The 19,193-nt window shown below is 36.8% G+C and overlaps 1 protein-coding gene across 1 annotated transcript in view; it reads left to right on the top strand.

The window, feature by feature from the left end:
* KCNA3 (potassium voltage-gated channel subfamily A member 3) overlaps positions 1 to 19,193 on the top strand; it is a 32,663-nt gene that overhangs the window by 1,176 nt on the left and 12,294 nt on the right. Inside the window, 1 exon segment of the mRNA XM_021001311.2 lies at positions 1 to 2,296. Within this exon segment, the coding sequence (XP_020856970.1) occupies positions 1 to 671 (671 nt within the window). The 3' untranslated portion in view covers positions 672 to 2,296.

Genomic DNA, 19,193 nt, shown 5'->3' on the forward strand with positions numbered 1-19,193 from the left:
ACGGACAGCAGGCCATGTCCCTGGCCATTCTGAGGGTCATTCGGCTGGTGCGGGTCTTCCGAATATTCAAACTCTCCCGCCACTCCAAGGGGCTGCAGATCCTGGGGCAGACCCTGAAGGCCTCCATGAGGGAGCTGGGGCTTCTCATCTTCTTCCTCTTCATCGGGGTTATCCTCTTCTCTAGCGCTGTCTACTTTGCAGAGGCAGACGACCCCACTTCTGGGTTCAGCAGCATTCCCGATGCCTTCTGGTGGGCTGTGGTGACGATGACCACGGTAGGTTATGGGGATATGCACCCGGTGACGATCGGGGGCAAGATTGTGGGATCTCTGTGTGCCATCGCTGGGGTCCTGACGATCGCCCTGCCAGTGCCAGTGATTGTTTCCAATTTCAACTACTTCTATCATCGAGAGACGGAGGGCGAAGAGCAAGCCCAGTACATGCACGTGGGGAGCTGCCAGCATCTCTCTTCTTCAGTTGAAGAGCTAAGGAAAGCTCGGAGTAATTCGACTCTGAGTAAGTCAGAATACATGGTGATCGAGGAGGCGGGTATGAACCATAGCACCTTCCCCCCAGCCCCCTTCAAAACGGGCAACTCCACTGCCACCTGCACCACGAACAATAATCCCAACTCGTGTGTCAACATCAAAAAGATATTCACCGATGTTTAATACATGATACAAGTGACATGCTATGCTTAGTATTGTGTGGAACGTGCCCCATTGGTCTGTGTATGCCCTCGTTTTTTATACATTTCCAGACCATTCATCCAGAGAAGAATATGGAAAACACACTTCCTTCATCCACCCCGCCCCTGTCCCATGTTGCTTCATACCAAAACAGGTGTCTTTTGCAAATGGGCTGCGTTTCCTCTGCTCCCCATTTTTTTCCCCCTTGTAATCTTGCAAATAGCGGAAATGCTGTTTGTGACTTTTGGTTTCTAGTACGCTCTGAAACAATGAAATGTGTAGGTGGGGAGGGGAATTAAAAGTGCTTTTAGGGTAACGGGTTTAACTACATAATTAAAGGCAGGGTTTTTTTGTTTGTTTGTTTGTTTTTTTACCAGTCAGTGGGAGGACCTTCTAGAACTGTTTATTGTGCTTGTAGGTGAATTGCCTAGCCTAAAGGATCGATCAATTAAATTCTAATTAGTGTAATGATTTGTAAATCCGTTGTAAATTTATTCAGTTTATATCTGAACTCTCCGCTTGACATCCCCCTCCCCAGAATTACATATTTCTGAAGAAAATGCTTTCTTCAACTCAAGATTGAATGATTTGACTAACTGTAGTTTAACCCCGGGGACTGCTTAGGTATTTGGAAAGCGTTAGATTTAACATTAAATCATTGTGAAGAAGTTCTGTGCACGCCCCCCAGCCAAAACCAATCCTAGTCTAGAAACAGCGACGTTTTCAGTGCTGCTGAGAGAAACGAAAGATTTTTTTTTTCCTAATGCATCTGAGAGATAAGCTTCTGCAATATCACAAGAAGATTAAAGTGACAGACACCCCTTCCAGCGGAAGTTACTAATTCGGACCTGAGTGATGCAGTTCCTATAGCAACCATCGTTTCCTGGGAAACCCGAAAAAGGTTGTCATGGCATCTCTCTCTAGCCCCACCCCCTGCTTCCCCTTGCTGTTTCCACAGTAACCTTTTCCAGATGGTTCCTACTTACATGATTTCACAGGAAAACCGCTGTTGGAGTAAACCGCACAAAAAAAAAGTTAATCTTAGATAATCTGAGGTGTGGGTACTAGCAATCATCAAACTTTTTACGTGAAAAAAAAATCATTGAAGTCATCCAAGTATCCACTGAATCAAGAAAGAAAATTATCATCTTTGGAATGTTAGCTATTATAAGCCACGGTGAGCCATGTCCTGAATCAAACACCTGTTAATAGGCAATAATTTTAAAAGACACTGCCTCCAGTTTTCCCTCCTCAAGAAATTTCTGGCAGATAAATGAAATTGGAGAGCATATTTTATTGTGTCCATTCCTTATACAAATTAAAGATTCAATTAGTGCACCTTAAAAAAAAACTTATAATGACCTCCAGAATTCTCTTAAAAAAAAAAAAAGAAATTACTGAGACCCACAACAACAATTAACATTGTCTGATCTGCACAACACTGGAAGAGCTAGCTAAACCTTTAAAATGCAAAGCATTCAAGTTTTAATGGGGAAAAATGAAAGACAATTGATAAAGAGGAGGGACAGGAAGTAACCAAACCTTGGGGAGAATACCTGCCTGTTTCAACTACAAGCCAGGGGTTGCCAGACGGCAGATAGAATCAGGTGAGCTTTGTGTTGTCTGTTGAGAAGAGTAAGCTTGCACAGGGAATTGGACAAACACGTCTCATCCCTAGATTGCAATGTCATTTGAAGAACAAATAGTTTCACACACATACCATGTTAGGATGGAATACATCTTTCCTTAGTACTTTGGTTACCATAATGCTTCATTTCCATTGGTAACCAAATAGACACTGTTCCATTTCCATTGGTTTGCATTGTTTAATATAAACGAGGATTGAAAATCACTGCTTATGCATCCTTCAACCCATGTGGTGTTGAAATTACTGTTTCCAATAACCTATTTCCTCCTCCTAGGAGACAATCATGTCATTTTGAGATAATTGGTCCAATTTTAATTTCCAGTGCATTACAATAATATAGAGAAAGTGCTGGTTCTGTTCATGTCATTGGAACTAGCTTGCTAATTACAATCAAGTCATAATAACATTTCATTTTTAAAAGTCAGAAAAGGATCCTTTTTTTCTCCAGAACTTAATTTATTCTTTTACGTAACCTGAAAGTTAACCTTTTAATACTTGGTATTACTTAAATTCAAGGATTAGATGCCATTTATTCTTTTACATGGAAGATATTGATCATTAAAGTGATAAAGTGTTGTGTTTTTTTCTTATTCATACTGGAAAATTATTTTCTATCTTAAAATTGTGATTTTTATCATAGAATCTTCTCTTTCTTTTACTTTATTGCTATCTTTTCCTATTCATAAAATATTTTCAGGGGAAAAGAAGGGTACCTCATTTCACCCAGTGGGGTATTATTTAAAAGAATACGATGGGATTATTGATGAGAAGAGGAGGTTGTCAGATGAGGTTGACGCTCTGCAGTATTGAGAATTGAGATAAAATGTAATTTCATTTGGCGTCTTCTGTAAATCTATCCTTAGTGTCAGCATTTCTTTATATCCCTCAATGCATCTCAGTGGAGTTCATCATCTCCTTAAATGTTTCCTAGGCAACTCAGTAGAATGCCCCTTACACTAATGTTTACCTGTTATCTAAACTTACTGCATCTTAAGTGACTAGACATTTCCACAATGGCTCCTTTTTAGTGACGATTTACTGGAAATACTGTAGAAATGATGAAGTATTAGAACTGTTTTTACATACTAAATAAAAGGTCTTATGAACGTAAGGGTGAACAAAGTTCACTGGGCATCTTACATTTATTCAGAAAATATAGGTATACAGATGAGTTCTGTAGATGAACACAGGTTATGCCACCACTTGTAAAGTTCTACATAAATCACATAGTCTATAAATATGGATATAATGCTTTTTTCCAAGAAAAAAGATTTTTTTCAAGAGAAGAAAGTCTTAGTAATAATCATCAAGTGTAACATTTTATTACAATTCACTACTGGAAACAAAACAAAATTGCCACTAGTTTGGATTTTTTTTAATTACTTGAAAGAATAGGAAGAAACTGGGACTAGACCTCTTATTTCACTAATATAGGTAAATCTGGGTGAAGAAAGTTTTCTTCCTATTACAGATTGTCACCTTTTCTGCAGTTGATAGTCTTTAAAAGTTGCCTAGACTGGGACTGAGAGGTTAAGTAATTTGTTCAGCATCATATAACCAGTAAATGTTAGAGGTGGGGCTTGAACCCAGGTTTTCCTGATCCCATGCTACCTGTTGTTTAAAATAATAATGACCTTAAATATTCAAATGGATCTGCAATTTCATACATTTGGGTGTTTTGACCAAAATTTGATTTGGGTAAAATGTGATTGGTTTTCACCACCAGCAATGCAGAGTGCAACCTCTCCATGGCTGCCCATCCATTGCAACTCATGCCCATGTTCTCCCACAGATTAACCATAGGAGGTCCACCCAGTGCACTGGAGGCCTTCCCCAATTTAAGAATAACAAATATGTGTATACGTACACATGTACACATGCACAGTATGCATACATACATACACACATAAATAATCAGTGAAGGATCCATTAAGTTCTAAGATTCTGAATGATTTTGCAAAAAAGTAACTTCATTCAGTGACCATTATACCGATGACTTATATAATTAATTTAGAATTCACTTGCAATGAAACAATGTATTATCTTTATAAATTAATTTCATATATTTAAAATAACCAAGCTTTAATTGTTTTTAAATACCTAAGAGGTGTAAAGGAATACTTTTTTCATGCTTTTACATGTTTTGAGCTTAGCCCTATCCTTTGTAAGCAAGTTAATAAATTTTGGAAAAAGATCTCATCTCAAAAAAAAATTATCCCATCTAGTAGACTGAAAATTATCCCTTTAGTAATTGGCAGTATTTAATCAATAGAATTAGTTATCACCTATTCTTTTTCAAGGCTGAAGAGATTGGCTTTTGTAGTTATAAAGGATTATGTTCTTATAGGCTTATTCACTTAATGTCATACCTGAAAAGTGTAGTCAGTTTGATGGAATTTGACAGGAAGAACATCAGATATTTTTCAATTTTAAGATGAGTTTGATTTTTTCTAATATTAGGCCAAAATCTTTTAATCCTGGTATTAGAGAATTGTTGTTTGGCATCCTCTCCTACTTTTTTGTTGGTTAATTGAAATACCATTTCAGAAAGCAGTGTACACATTGGATTCTTTCTTATTTTTCAAGAGGAGGAGGTCTGAATTAAGTATGGGGGATCGCATCGGACAGAGAGGATGAAAACACATATAAAGTCATTGTTTCATTATCTTTTCTAACACCTGTATCACTGCGCAATGCTCAGGAATAGCCTGTTAGGCAGCTAAGTGGTGCAGTGAACAGAGTGCAGACTTGGAATCAGGAAGACCTAGGTTTGAATCCTGCCTCTGAAAATTGCTAGTAGTGCAACCCTGGGCAAATCACTTAAACTGTCTCAGTTTCCTCATCTGTAAAATGGAGATCACACTAGCATCTACCTCATAGAGTTGTAAGGCTCAAATGAGATAGTGTATGTAAAGTGCTTGACAAATGTTAAACTTAGTTTAGTTTTTCTTACAATGGAGAGAAATATGGACTGGTTATGAATCCTGGCTTTGCTCTATGCCAGCTATGTAAAGCAAGTCAGTTTCTTTATCTGTAAAATGCAGAAAATAATAGTTGTACTACTACCCTGCAGAGTTGTTATAAGGATCAAATGAGATGATGTTTTCAAAGTTTCTTGTAACCCAGTGCATGATATAAATTTAAGTTATTATGTACACTTAAAACAGTCAAGAAAAATTATGCCTGTTTCATTAATGCCCCCAATGAGCACATCATTTCCATAAATAAAATGTGGATTTGTAACCAATTTGGAATGTGGTACAGATGAACTAAAATCTGTCTTGCTAATTATCTTCACTGTATCCCATGGCCAGTGACTACACATTCTATTTCAATTACGACCCTGTGTGTTCACTCTATTTCAATTACGACCCTGTGTGTTGTAAATGGGCAGCTGGGTGATACAGTAGATAGTAAAGTGCTGGGTCTGGAGTCAGGAAGACCTGAGTTGAAATCCTACTTCAGATGCTTATTAGTTGTATGACCCTGGGCACATCACTTCAGCTCTGTTTACCTCAGTTTCCTCATCTGTAAAATGGAGATAATAATGACACCTATCTCCCAGGGTTGTTATAAGGATCAAATGAGTTAAATAATCATAAAGCCCTTAGCAGAGCGCCTGGTGCATGGTGAGCCCTGTATACGTGCTAGTTATTACTAAATGAATGATGTTGGTCACAAGAGGGTGCTGGTGAAGGCATGTGGGTGGATTAATGGACGTCCAATACAACCACTAGAAAAACAAATTAAAGTGCACACTTTTTAATTGAGTCTGAAGATGAACATGTAGAACAATAATATTATTTTCATTCCAATAACATTAATTTGTATTTGGCACCTTCTTGGAATGACTAAATATGCCTAGAAATATAGATTGGTATTCAATCAACAAGCATTTATTTAATACTCACTATGAGCCAGGTACCATGCTAGGTATTGGGGTAGCAAATACAAAAAAAAAAAAAAGGAACAATGCTTACTCTTAAGGACCCTATATGTAATAAGGAGGAAGGACACTAGCAGTTGTGAGGTATCAGGAAAGGTTTAGTGTAGGAGATGATATTTGAGTTGAATCTTGGAATGAAGAGGAATTCTATGAGGTAGAGGTAAGGAGGAAGTGTGGACCAGGTATCAGAGACAACAAATGTGAAGGAAAAGCAGGGGGAGATAAAGCATCATGTTAAGAAATGGAGAGAAGGCCAGTTTGGCTGGATAATAGAGGCCAGGAAGTTGATTAACGTATAATGAGACTTTAAAAAAGTTTGGACCAAGTTGTTAAGGACTTTAAAGGCACAGCACAGAATTTTTAGTTTATCCTAGAGGCAACAAGGAGGCACTAGAGTTTCTTGAGTAAGGATGTGACGTGATCAGCTTAAGACAAATCTCCTTGGTAGCCATGTGGAAGATTGACTGGAGTGGAAAGAGATGAAGCAAGAAGATTAATTTGAAGCCTATTTTGGGAGTCAGTGATGAGAGCCTGAACTAAGATGGTGGCTCAGTGGATGGAGAGAAGGGGTTAGAGGGGAGAGATGTTGCAGGGTTACAGATGACAAGGTTTGGCTGCTGAGGGGCTATGTGAGGTGAATGAAATTAGGATTCAAAGATAACACCAAGGTTGTAAACCAGGAGACTGGAAAACCAGTGGTGCCTAGACAGAAATAGGGGGATTACTGTATCCATTGCTCTAAACGATAAAATTAAATGTCAAAATTGAGATTTTAAATGCACAATAAAAAAGAAATTTAGTGTTATGGTTTATTTTAAGACCATTCCATTCCAATGCATATGTTATATTCAAGTGTTTTGCCATTTGTATATTATAACAACTTCATTTACGTAATATCTGCTCATATTCCATTTATATAGGAATCATAACTTTAATTTTCTGTGTACATCTACATTTTCCTTATAGCCCTTCTAAGCTCTTCCCACCTTTCAGCTGTGAATAAAAAGTGATAACCCCTCCCATGTGAGAATTGCAAGGCTCTATGCACACCTTCTTCTGCCCCAAGTCTGAAAACCTGGGAACAGGATGAGATACCATTCCAAAGTGAGAACTGCAAAAAAGGCATTTAGGGGGTGGGTGAATTTTTTTTTCTCTCACTTTTAGACTGAAGATGAAACTCTTGCTTTTTTCCCTCCTGCTATGCTATCATTTTCCAGTTTAGGTATATGTGTGTATTTTTTCTCTAATTTTCCAGAGGTTTTATGTATCATAACGTAACCACACATCTGACTTTCATTCACACAAAGGCAGCTCTCAGTAAGCTCTGAAGCATAGTAAATCTGGATTACAAGAGGGAGGGATGAATGGTCCAGATTAGGAAACATACTATTGTGGCTAAACTTCTGCCCCTGATCCTAGAAAAGGGCTGTCAGAAGTAGGAGCTTCTAGACAATTGTTACAGGTAGCTTTCATCTTTATTAGCAGATGTAATTTGAATGACATGTTAATGGTTAGAAAACTGATCTCAGTTGATTGTCCACATTTTAAAGTTATACACAGATAAATTAAAGGAGCATCATGAGTGCTGCCCTCCACTGAAGCCTTACTTGGATGCCTCCTTGGGGTGCAGAGGTATCTCTAAGTTCTTGACAGGTATGTCAATAAAGCGTAAGCTCTGGTTGATCTTACCAAGCTAGAAAGACTTCAAGTTTTGGCCTAGGCATGGACTGTATAGACCAATCCTGCTAAATTCATGAAGTTGGCTCTTCACAGGAAAACTGGCTGCCAAAGGTTCAGTTTTTCAGCCATAATCTACATGGAGATATTACCAGAAATATTAGTTGAGAGAACACTCACCCCATTGAAATCACTGACTGTTCAAAGTATCTAAATATGCTATCCACAGTAATCTTTTTCCCTGTTCCTGAGTCTGAAGGACAATGTGTTTTTAAAATAAAAACACATTTTTCTTGTTTTTAACTTGATTTTTTAAAAGTTGCATTGTTTAGCAAAAGCATAGCTCTATAAATTAAACTATTTGCTTCATGATGTTTGCATTTTCTTTGAAGATATTTTATCATTTTTTTTTATCTAAAAAGGGCAGGAGACAACAGGTTTGCTAAAGTTTAAAAAAAAAACTTTATCAAGTGATTTTGGGCAGGATGTAGTACTTCTTGCTTTCGTGTACTTCAGGGATCTGTGGTTTTATCAATGTGGGTATTCCCTACACTGATTTAGTTAGCAGCCCTCCTAAGACCTAGCAGGGAAAACCTTACTCTGCAGCCAAACTAGTGTTGAACTTATAGTGTTTAGTTGTTGTTGTTGTTGTTCACTTGTTTCAGCTGTGTCCAACTCTTTGTGACCCCATTTGGGGTTTTCGTGGCAGAGATATTGGAATGGTTTGCCGTTTCCTTATCCAGCTCATTTTACTGATGAGGAAACTCAGGCAAACAGGGTTAAGTGACTTGCCATGGATCACACAGTTAGTAAGCATCTGAAGCCATATTCGAACTCAAGAAGATGAGTCTTCCTGACTCTAGGGCCAGTACTCTATCCACTGCACCGCCTAGCTTCCCCTGATACTATCATTATCGTATTTAGATGAGCATAAATGATGTTTTACAGTACCTAAAATGAATTCCCTTTGTAGGAATAGCTCTTATTTATTTCAAGGTTAGCAAGGATCACCATCAAGTGGGATGACAAGGAAGAAGCAACTTCATTCTTTTCCACTCAGAGTTCCTCTCATGTCCTTCTATGAAAGCCTATTATTCCATTTTGAGGAAGAAGCAAGTGGAGAAAGCTTGCTTCTTGGGAATTCATTTTTTACTCTTCAGAGTTTTTCTCTATTTAAGAAGCAATCTTGATATAATAATGGTATTTACTTAGGATGAATTAAGATAGTCTGAAACAGACTTATTCTACTCTCTTAAAACTCAATAAAAACTTGTTTATTCAATGATCCAAGTAGTACAGCAAAGAAACTCTAAAAAGCCTATCTATGTTCCTGGCAGACCTGCCAAAGAATTTCCCTCTAGGTTAAGTCCTATTAATAGCAAGTCCTAAAACTTACAAATATCATCTCACCTGGGTTTTGCAACAATCCTGGGAAGTAGATGCTGTTATTCTCCCCATTTTACAGTTGAAGGATGTAGCTGGTTAAGTGTCTGAGGCCAGATTTGAACTCAGCTCTTCCTGACTTTAGGACCAGTTCTCTTTAGGGTGCCACCTAGCCACCTGTTAACTGCTGCCCGAATGGTGATATTCATGTGTATAATTTGATGGATCTATGATTTGATCCATGTCTTACTTTCTTCATTGATAAGAGATGGCAGCCTTTTTGTGCCTTTTCATCATGTATAATTGTTCATATTTTCCCATTAATCCTCCATAGAATTTTTGCACAATGTGCTAAAGATACAACTCTTACTCTTTCTATATTTTGAAGATACCAGCGTACCACAGGTTAATGATAAATAGTCAAGAGAACAAAGGAAAGACTTTCCTGTAGGAATGTATTGGAGGAGAGAGAAGGAATCATATGGGATAAGAAGGCATAGATGGTTGTGATTTCCATTGATGAAAGTGGCCATATCGATGAGACTGTGGTGGAACACTGGAGCACCAACGGATCACTCTCCACCTGTTGTCTCTTATTTTCACTACATGACTGAGCTGTTTCCTTTTTCAGTCATTCATAATTGACAATATCCTCAATAATATTTTTGTTTGGCTTCTTGCTTGTGAAATCATTGTTAGTAACATGTGACAGCCTGTTTAGACCTACCATGCATCTTTCCATTGCCTTAGGGTTGCTTCAAGGTCAGTGTTCCATTATCTGCAACCCTATAACGTGGGCTTTTGTGGCAGCAAGCAATTTGGGATCTTTGAAAAACACTGCACAGTTTCCCACATGTCATCCAGCCTGAGCTCCTATTGCTCAATGTGGGGCCCTAATCATTGTCCATCTGAAGCACCTGCTCCAGCTGGACCTATTCAAAGGGCTCTCCATCCATCTGCATGTCATTGTCTAGGCAAAAGGCCTTTTCATCTACGTTGTTTATTCAATTGTGAATGGTTCACATTTCAGTGGGTTTCACTTTGTAGTGTTGGGAAACTCAATGAAATTAGTATAATTTCATTTCCAAATAGGATCATTTAGAGAAACTTGCCATTAAGGTAGAATTTTACTTAGAATTTACCCACTATGCCTTATGTAATGCTGGCAAATACCTTATGTAAATTTATGTAAATTGACCTTGCCTAATGTCAAAACTGAGCAGATCATCGAACAAAGTTACCTCCATAATCGTATCGGTCAGAAATTTTTGGGAGACATTTTGATGAGAACCTTCAAGATTCTATCTTACTCTACCTAGTCAAGTACTTTTCGAAAGTTGATCACTACAGGTGGATCTTAAGTTCTCTGTGCTACTCAACTGTGTGACTATAAAGATATGATCTGACACAGAAAAACATCTGAGAAAGGCTGCCTGTTTCACAGAAACATAGTATTAGAGATGGAAGAAACCTTAGTGGTTTTCTTAACCAACTTCCTCATTTTAGAGATGAGGAAACCGAGGCCCATAGTGATTACATGATTTACCCAGATGATTTCACAGGTAGTAATTGCAAAGCCAGGATCTTAACCTATATTCAGGGACTCAAAATCCAGTGCTCTTTACACTAAAACATATTTCTTTGTCATGTTTTTCTGAAGAGTAGCCTTAATGTGCACATGTACCATTTTCGTGAAGACATTTATAGAGATGAAAAAGTAGGTATGTGAGTCAGTAGTTACTCTTTTCTTCTTGCTTACTGTTTTTTTTTTTGTAAAAGCTTTGCATAGAATCTCTTTGATTATCTTGTAAAATCCTCTTAAGAATCAACCCCTGAGTTCTTTTAAAAATTATGTCACTTCTAGCATGGATTTCTTCTGCATGTCTTTGACCAAATCCATTCATTCTTCTCAATATTATCTTCTTTTAAGTTCTATCTTACTTCCTCAAACAATATGTGGTAGAGCATGACCTTCTTGAGGACAGGAACTGATTATCATTTTTGTCTTTATATTCCTTATACCTAATAGTCTCTCATGAATAATAGGGGATTGAGAAATAGTTACTGAATTAGAGACTAGATATGCAGTTCTACTGTCATTGCCCTTTAGAATAGATCACTATAAAAATTAAATAAATGCCAGCATATATGTTCCATTTTGTACTTGTTTGTTAGCTTCCTTCATGTTCCATCTGTAAATGCATTCGGAATAATCTAGTTTAGCTAAGCCTTGTGTAAAGTTCTCTATAGGCTCATTTTCTCTATGGCTTCTTCTTGCTAATTTGTGAAACAATACTCTATGTTCTATCATCCTCTTCCATAATTTTAAAAATTACCTTTTTAAAAGTTTGATTTGTGCCTTCCATTTTTCTGCTGTAGTCATTTCCTGATGAACTTTCACCACAATGTGGTGACCACCTCTACCATCATATGCAATATTCAGCATCCATGATCCCCCTTCTCTCTACCTAAAAAAGGATTGTGTGTTTTATCTTCTGTCTTCTAGACTAGAACTATTATCTCCATAGTATTTTACAAGCAATAATATAAATCATCTAAGCTAACAAATGTTTATTCTCTTTGCAAGCCAGTGTTGCCTTTGATTATCATTTCTGCTTTGCCCAGAGATTAGACATTTGCTAACTTAAGCAATTTCTAGGTTCTTTTTGCTTCCTTCTTGTAGTGCCTGTTTTGAATATGTTAATTTTTTCTTGGTAATCACGAGAGTCACTGTGTTTCTTTTCCCCTATTTCCTATTTTTAGTCAAGAACTTGTTTAAGTAGGTAAGATTGGAGTTGCAGCAATAACATACAATGGTTTCTCATTTTTATTCTTTTCACATTTACTTTGTCTTTTGCTCTAACATGCCAATATTCTCATTGCCCAAAGTAAGCTAATTTGGAAATGACTGCTGTATCTATAAGTAGTTATTTCCTTTCTTCTAAGACACAGTTTCATTTTTTATGATCCAACTGGGAAGCAGCCTGCTGCAAGTAGTTAGGTGACCAGCCATGAAGTTCAAAAGGTCTGAGTTCATTTCTACATTAGCTTTGTTACCATTAGCAAATCCTAATCTTTTATCGTCCTCCAACTCCAGTCAATTCTCTAAGACTATATGCTATAAAGAAATTGCTGGACTATGACAGAGCTGCATTGGTGGAGAGTGTGATAGCAGTTTTTAATTTTTGATTTAGTAATCTCACCTTAACAATCACTTCCATAAGTTTTTGAGTTTTTAATTTTTCTCCCCCTCTCTCTTCCCCTTCCTCTCCAAGACGGTGCATAATCTGATATAGGCTACACATATACATTCCTATTAAACATATTTTCACATTAGTGATCTTGTAAGTAAGAATTAGAACCAATAGGAGGAACCACCAGAAAGAGGAAACAAAACACAATAGAAGAAAAAAATAGCAAAAACCTGGCTCATAGAATAATGATGTGAAGGAAAAAGTCAGGGCCATTGCTCCTAGTGGAGACATTGTTGAATTGACCAAAACCTGTCCCATGGGATGTGAAAATTTACTGAAAGCCTTAAACATTCCTTGGAGATGAAGCCAGAGGAAGAATTTCAGCTGTCCCTGACTCCTTGGTGACATATAAACTTCCTCTTCAATTCGCCTATTTGTGATGCATTTAATCTGTAACCTGACTTAGTCTACCTATAGAGTCTGTTTGACTCTTTGTTTATGTAGGAGATAAAAACTCTGTTTAACTAAGTTTGTTCAGCATTTTTGACCTACATACAAGGAAGCATTGAGATTTGGGATCTACTTTTTCTTTAACTTTTATGGTCTAAGAGGAATATACAAGATTACAATGTGTAAAAGATTTATTTCTATGTCACTCTGACATAATTTTGTCAATAAGAGGCCCTGTCAGAATATTAATGATTATTTAGGTATTCTCTGAGGCCTGAGTCTATGCTTGAGCATAATAATAAGATGTATGTTTTTACTCCTATAATTGTTGCTTTGTGGTAAATATATTTTGCAGCAGTTACCTACCACATGAACTCAAAGAGGGGATATTTTTTCTCATAACAAAAGTGTTTCCACACCAGGAGTTACCTACATTGATGAAATCATAGGTTTGGACCCAAAAAGTCATTAAATATGTTATAAGAAATTTTTAACTGTTATGAGAGATTTTTATTTCCTTTTATTATTTTTCATTACTTGGGGTAAGAGCTGCTGGCTGAAACCTGTCCCATGGGATATTAAAATTTTACTTAAGATCTCAAACATTCCTCAGATAAGAAGCCAAAGGGGAGTTAGAGTTTCCCAAGTTAATTTAAGTGCTTTATTTGTGGAAGGATGCCCCTGGCTCTGACTTTGGGGTTATCTTTGTAACATGTAAATCTCCCCCTCTCAATTAGATTATTATACAATCTAAACCTTGGAAACTTAGCTTTGAATATGTAACTAAGAGTGTTTGGCTAAGTCTGCTAAGAGGATACAAGACTGCTGTACATCAACATTTATTTTTCTGTCTCTCTGATGTAATTTTTGTCTATAAAAGCTTTGTTAGAAACTTCAATTGAGGTTCAGGATTTGTTTGTGGGTTTTTTTGCCCTAAACCTGTGCTTAGGCACAATAAAACCTGTGTTTGAACCTCTGGAATTTCTGTGTTGTGATAGAATTATTCAACCATAGTTACCTATCCCATGAACTCAATGTAAATCTTTTTTTTTCTTTCTTCCATGGTGGATGGCCCTCACATCCAGTATCTTCTATCTCCCTGGAAAAAATATTCATGATATATAGCAATAATATTTTTGTGTCTTCTGGCCTCGTTCATTTCTTGATCCACACTCATGCTTCCCAATATTTTAACATCACATCTAAATTCTTCCTTTTCCTAGATTGACGTAACTAGGTATCAAGGTATACATCAGCTTTATAGGAAGGACCTTATCAAGTTCTTCATAACATTATTGCATTTTATCATTTGCAGAACCCCCCCTGTATATTTTATTATGATAATTTGTGGCTTTATTTTATAAAATTTACATTTTTATGAACTACACTTTACTACATCCTAATATATCCTAAATGATCTCTTTAATCAGTGTAGTTTTCAAGATAAATGATAAAATCACAAGAAATTTAAAGCTGTTGGAGTTTTGGTTTTTTAACATTGATATAGTGATTATTGAAAGGGTATAGAATCACTGAGTCAAGAAGCCATAGAAAAGAGTTGCTATTTACATCATGATCTATCAAAAAAGTTCAAGCGGACAGTGCTAATGAACAGAGAATGGAAGCAGGAAAGACAAGGATTATGATTAGGATACTCAAGGAAGTTCTGTTGATAGAATTATTGTGACTGCAGTTGCAATGAATTAAAGGCTGGGAGCATGTAGATGATACAGAAGTTGTTTTAATACCACACAAGATAGTAAGAGATATTCAACTTTTTTCTTTCCTTTGCACCATGAAATGGAGGTTCTCCAGGTCTGCAATGGGAAGGGAGCTACATACCCCTACTCATTTCTCCCTTTTCCTAGACTTCTACCCAGATAAGTAAGAGAATGAGTTGGTTGCCATCTGTAGTCTCTGCATACCCAGAAAGCATTTTACTTACATCAATTATAAACAACATAAGGAAGGAAGCCTTTTTAACTTATGAGTTATGTAGCCTTTCAGCAGACTTACGAAAGGTTGAATTCAGGTGAGGAAAAGATTAGGTTTTTCTCTTTTCTACTTTGAAGATATATTGCTATTGCCTTCCTAGATATACAAGGAAATAGATAATCGAAGTCAATGTGTTTCCTTTCTTAACTTTTCTTGTATTTTGAGGGCATCTTTTTATTTTTTATTTTATAAGCTTTTATTTTCTCTTTATTCTTTATTTTTCTCTATTTTCTTTTATTATATCCTCCTGCCCCTCCCCCCATTGAACAATTAAAAAACAACACACAGGACAAACACACAGTCTAGCAAAACAAGTTCCCACATTGTCTATATCCAAAAATCTCATTCCAGATTTTAAGTTCCATCACCTTCCTGGCAGGGGGTGGATGGCTATAGCATGATTCATCTTCAGTCCTTCAGACATATGAATCTCTGATTGCATTAATCAGAGCTCTAAAGTCTTTCCAAGTAGTTTTTTCCTATAACATTGATGTCATTGTGTAAATTGTTCTAGTTTTGCTCACTTCACTCTGCATCAGATCATAGAGGTCTTCCCAATTTTCTCTGAAATTATCCATTTCATTATTTCTTATGGTGCAGTAGTATTCCATGACATTTGTATGCCACAATTTCTTTAGCTTCCCCTAGTTGATGGTCAAGCCCTTGGTTTCCAATTTGACACTATTATAAAAAGAGATGTTATAAACATTTTTGTACATACGTGTCCTTTTCCACTTTCTTTGGCCTTTCTGGGAAGTAGTCCCAGTAGAGGTATAATTGGACCAAGGAGTATGCACAGTTTAGTAACATTTTTGGGCATGGTCCAAATTGCTTTCCAGAATGGCTGGGCAAATTCAAAGTTGGACCACCATTGTGTGTCTGTTTTCCCTTTGGGAGGATCTTTTTTCACCTTTGTTTTGTATGGTCACAGTATTTGTGATTTCATCATTCATTTTTATCACTTAATTCAACAATCTGAGTTTTACTTATAACTTGGGTATAAAATCATTGCTATTTATTATGGCACTACAAATAGGAAGTCTTATTTACCCTGATATTTTGTATTCATGCCATGTATGATATGACTTCAGTACAGCTACTGTCTCTCTATATATATCCAATAATTGGTTTTTTAAAATAAAATATTTTATAATAAACATCACGTTAAATTAACAGACAAAATATGTCAAATTTATATAGGGCAAACTTTAATTGGGTAAATAAAACATGTACAGTAGTTCATTTCTTCAAGTGAGCTTTGTTCTTGAGGCATTACCCTAAAACCGGAAATTTTAACTAAACTTCAAAAAGTCAGATGATCCTAAATGTATTACTAATTCTGGAAGTTAAAGGTGCTTATTATTAATTTAGATGATGCTTAAAGCAATACTGGGGCAACTAGGTGCTCCAATGTGTAGAGTACTGGGCTTGGAATCAGGAAGACTCATCTTCATAAATTCAAATCTGACCTTAAGATATTTACTAGCTCTGTGACCCTGGGAAAGTCATTTAACCCCACTTGCCTCAGTTTCTTCATCTGTAAAATGAACTGGAGAAGGAAATGGCAAACTACTTCAGTATCTTTGCCAAGAAAACCCCAGAATGGGGTCATGAAAAGTCAGACACACTTGAATAACAAAACAAACAAATAGAACAATATTGAGGGTTAAAAATATGCTCACAGTGAATTTTCTAGTTTGCTGAAAGAACTCAAATGTTAGCAAATGATCACGTTCCGGTGAGTTTGAATTTTTTTGACCTTAGTGTGTCAGTTCAGGAGAGGAACCCAACAGATGATCATACAGTATTAAAAAGGAATATGAGGACGCTTTTCCTCACTATTTTGGTTAGCACAAATAACAGAGCTTATTAGTGCTATATTTGGGGCACTCAGAAATTCCCAAGGTTGATGGGTCTGAGATAATTTCCATATCTTTATCATACTGTTGTATGAACTGGAAAGTTCACCTCCAACCAGTGGGGAAGACTCAAGCATAACTCTAGCACAGAGGTTCCCAGACTTATTTGGACTACTGCTCCCTTTAAAAAAAATTACTCAGTGCCCCCATGGAAATCTTTAATGCTTTAATGGTTTTTTATGAAATTTATGTCACTTCAAATAAAATAAAATATTTTTAATAAAATGACACATCTTAAAATTAATAATTTAATATAAATTTGTGGGTTTTTTCCTGCATTGAAATTTTGATGATGTAATATTGTGTCATGTAACCATATAGTATCATATTGTAAACAAGTCATTACACACACATATTCCTGCCATGCATGCTAGACTTCCTGACAATGCACAACATGATTGCCTGCCAACACTTGCTTATTAAGACCTGTTGGCAGACTTGACCACAGATCAGTTATAACTTGTATTTTGTGTGTTTATTTGGAAAAATAATGTAATCACTACAACTTTAACTGTTACACAATAGATGAAACATGCACAGTTTTTCAAAATTTTGTCATCTTTCCTTATGTTTCCACTTCCCGCTTATTTTTATTCAGCGCCCTTCAGTTGCACCCAAGGCTACTACCACCCCCCATTGTTCTAGCATCCTCCAGGGGGCAGTATTTCCCATTTTGGGAACTTCTGCATAGCACATAAAATATTCGGGGGGAAGGGACATACACACACAACATAAAACTCACCCAGCCAACTTCTCCAGGACCAGTATTCTGAGAGAGACACAAAGAGAAACATTCACATCAAATTAAGATTCCCAGAGACCTCAAATAATGCAGCCATTGCTCTCTTGGAGGCATCCATGAGTTTGAATTGCTCCATGAAGGCAAATGAGTATGCCAAATGGGCATGGCAATAGTGCTCAGTCAATTAGCTAGCAGTAGAAGTCTCCACTCTACTTCCTCCCTAAATCTCTCTGCTATACACTGCCTCTTTATATCCATAATGATAGTATAAGGCAGCTTAGTTGGGAGCAGATCAATGTTCTTTCTTATACTACTGCTGGACCAACACTGTTCTTCAAATGACATCACTATCCCTTATTAGAATGCTAATAATTAGAATGAAAACCAAGTCAGTGATTCAATAGTCAATTCAACAAACATTTATTCAGCACCTCTCACTTTTGAGACACTGCTAGGTAGTGGAGATAAAAAGATGAAGAATAAGAAAACTTCTACCCTTAAGTAGCTTACAGTTTGACTTGTGGAAAATGTCTTGCATACAATAAGCATGCCACAAAGTATAACGGAAAAAGAAAAATGAGTGGAGAAATAGGAAGAAAAAAGAGTGATACCTAGAAAGTGACCTAGGGATGTCTGAGTAGGTAGGGATTTTTCAGTTAGACAAATTGTGGAAAGAGCCATGAAGTAGGTGGCACATGAGCTTGGTTTTGAGGGAAGGAAGAGGAGGATTTCAACAAGAGATGAGGAGGGAATAGATTCCATGTATGGAAAATAGGCCTCACGAGTATAGACCTAGAACACAAAAGAAAGCTAATAATTCAATTGAGATGAAACATGGAGTATATGGAGGAGAGTAATGTAAAAGAAGACTTGAAAGTTAGATGGAAAGAAGGTTGTGGACAGGCCTCAGATGCTGGGATAAGAAGTTTGCATTTTATCTTATAAGTAGTAGAGAGCCACTGAATGTTTTTTGAGAAAAGAAGTTGGTTACATTAGTATACTAGGAAGGTTATTTTGACATCTGTGTAAAAAATGAATTGGAAAAGAGCAAAGGCTAGCTTAAGCAGAACATTTAGGAGCCTATGACAATAAGTGATGAAGGTCTGAAATAGGGTATTGTCAGTATACATAGAAAGGAAGGAATGGATAGAAGGGATTATGGAGGTAGAATTAGTATGACTTGGTAACTGTCTAGATAAGGGAAATAGAGAGAGAGAGACAGAGAGAGAGAGAGAGACAGAGAGACAGACAGAGAGACAGACAGAGAGAGAGAGGGGAGTCAAAGATTAGGAGGTTGAACTAGATGACCATTAAAGTTCATTATAGCTCTTAATCTATGATTCTATGACTGCGAGATTTTGAACCTTGCTTGAGTGAGGGAATGGTGGTACCATCAACAGAAATGGGGAATTTGGGAGAACGGATAGACTTAGGAGGTAAGATGATGAGGTTTTTTGAACATGTTGAGTTTAAAGTGTCAGGGGAATATTTAAGTGGAAATGTCCAACAAGCAGTTGTAAATGTGGGATTAGAACTCAGGAGAAATTGAG

The sequence above is a fragment of the Phascolarctos cinereus genome, unplaced genomic scaffold, assembly GCF_003287225.1.
Source record: "Phascolarctos cinereus isolate Bilbo 61053 unplaced genomic scaffold, phaCin_HiC Scaffold_5;HRSCAF=322, whole genome shotgun sequence".
In the NCBI taxonomy this organism is placed as follows: Eukaryota; Metazoa; Chordata; class Mammalia; order Diprotodontia; family Phascolarctidae; genus Phascolarctos; species Phascolarctos cinereus.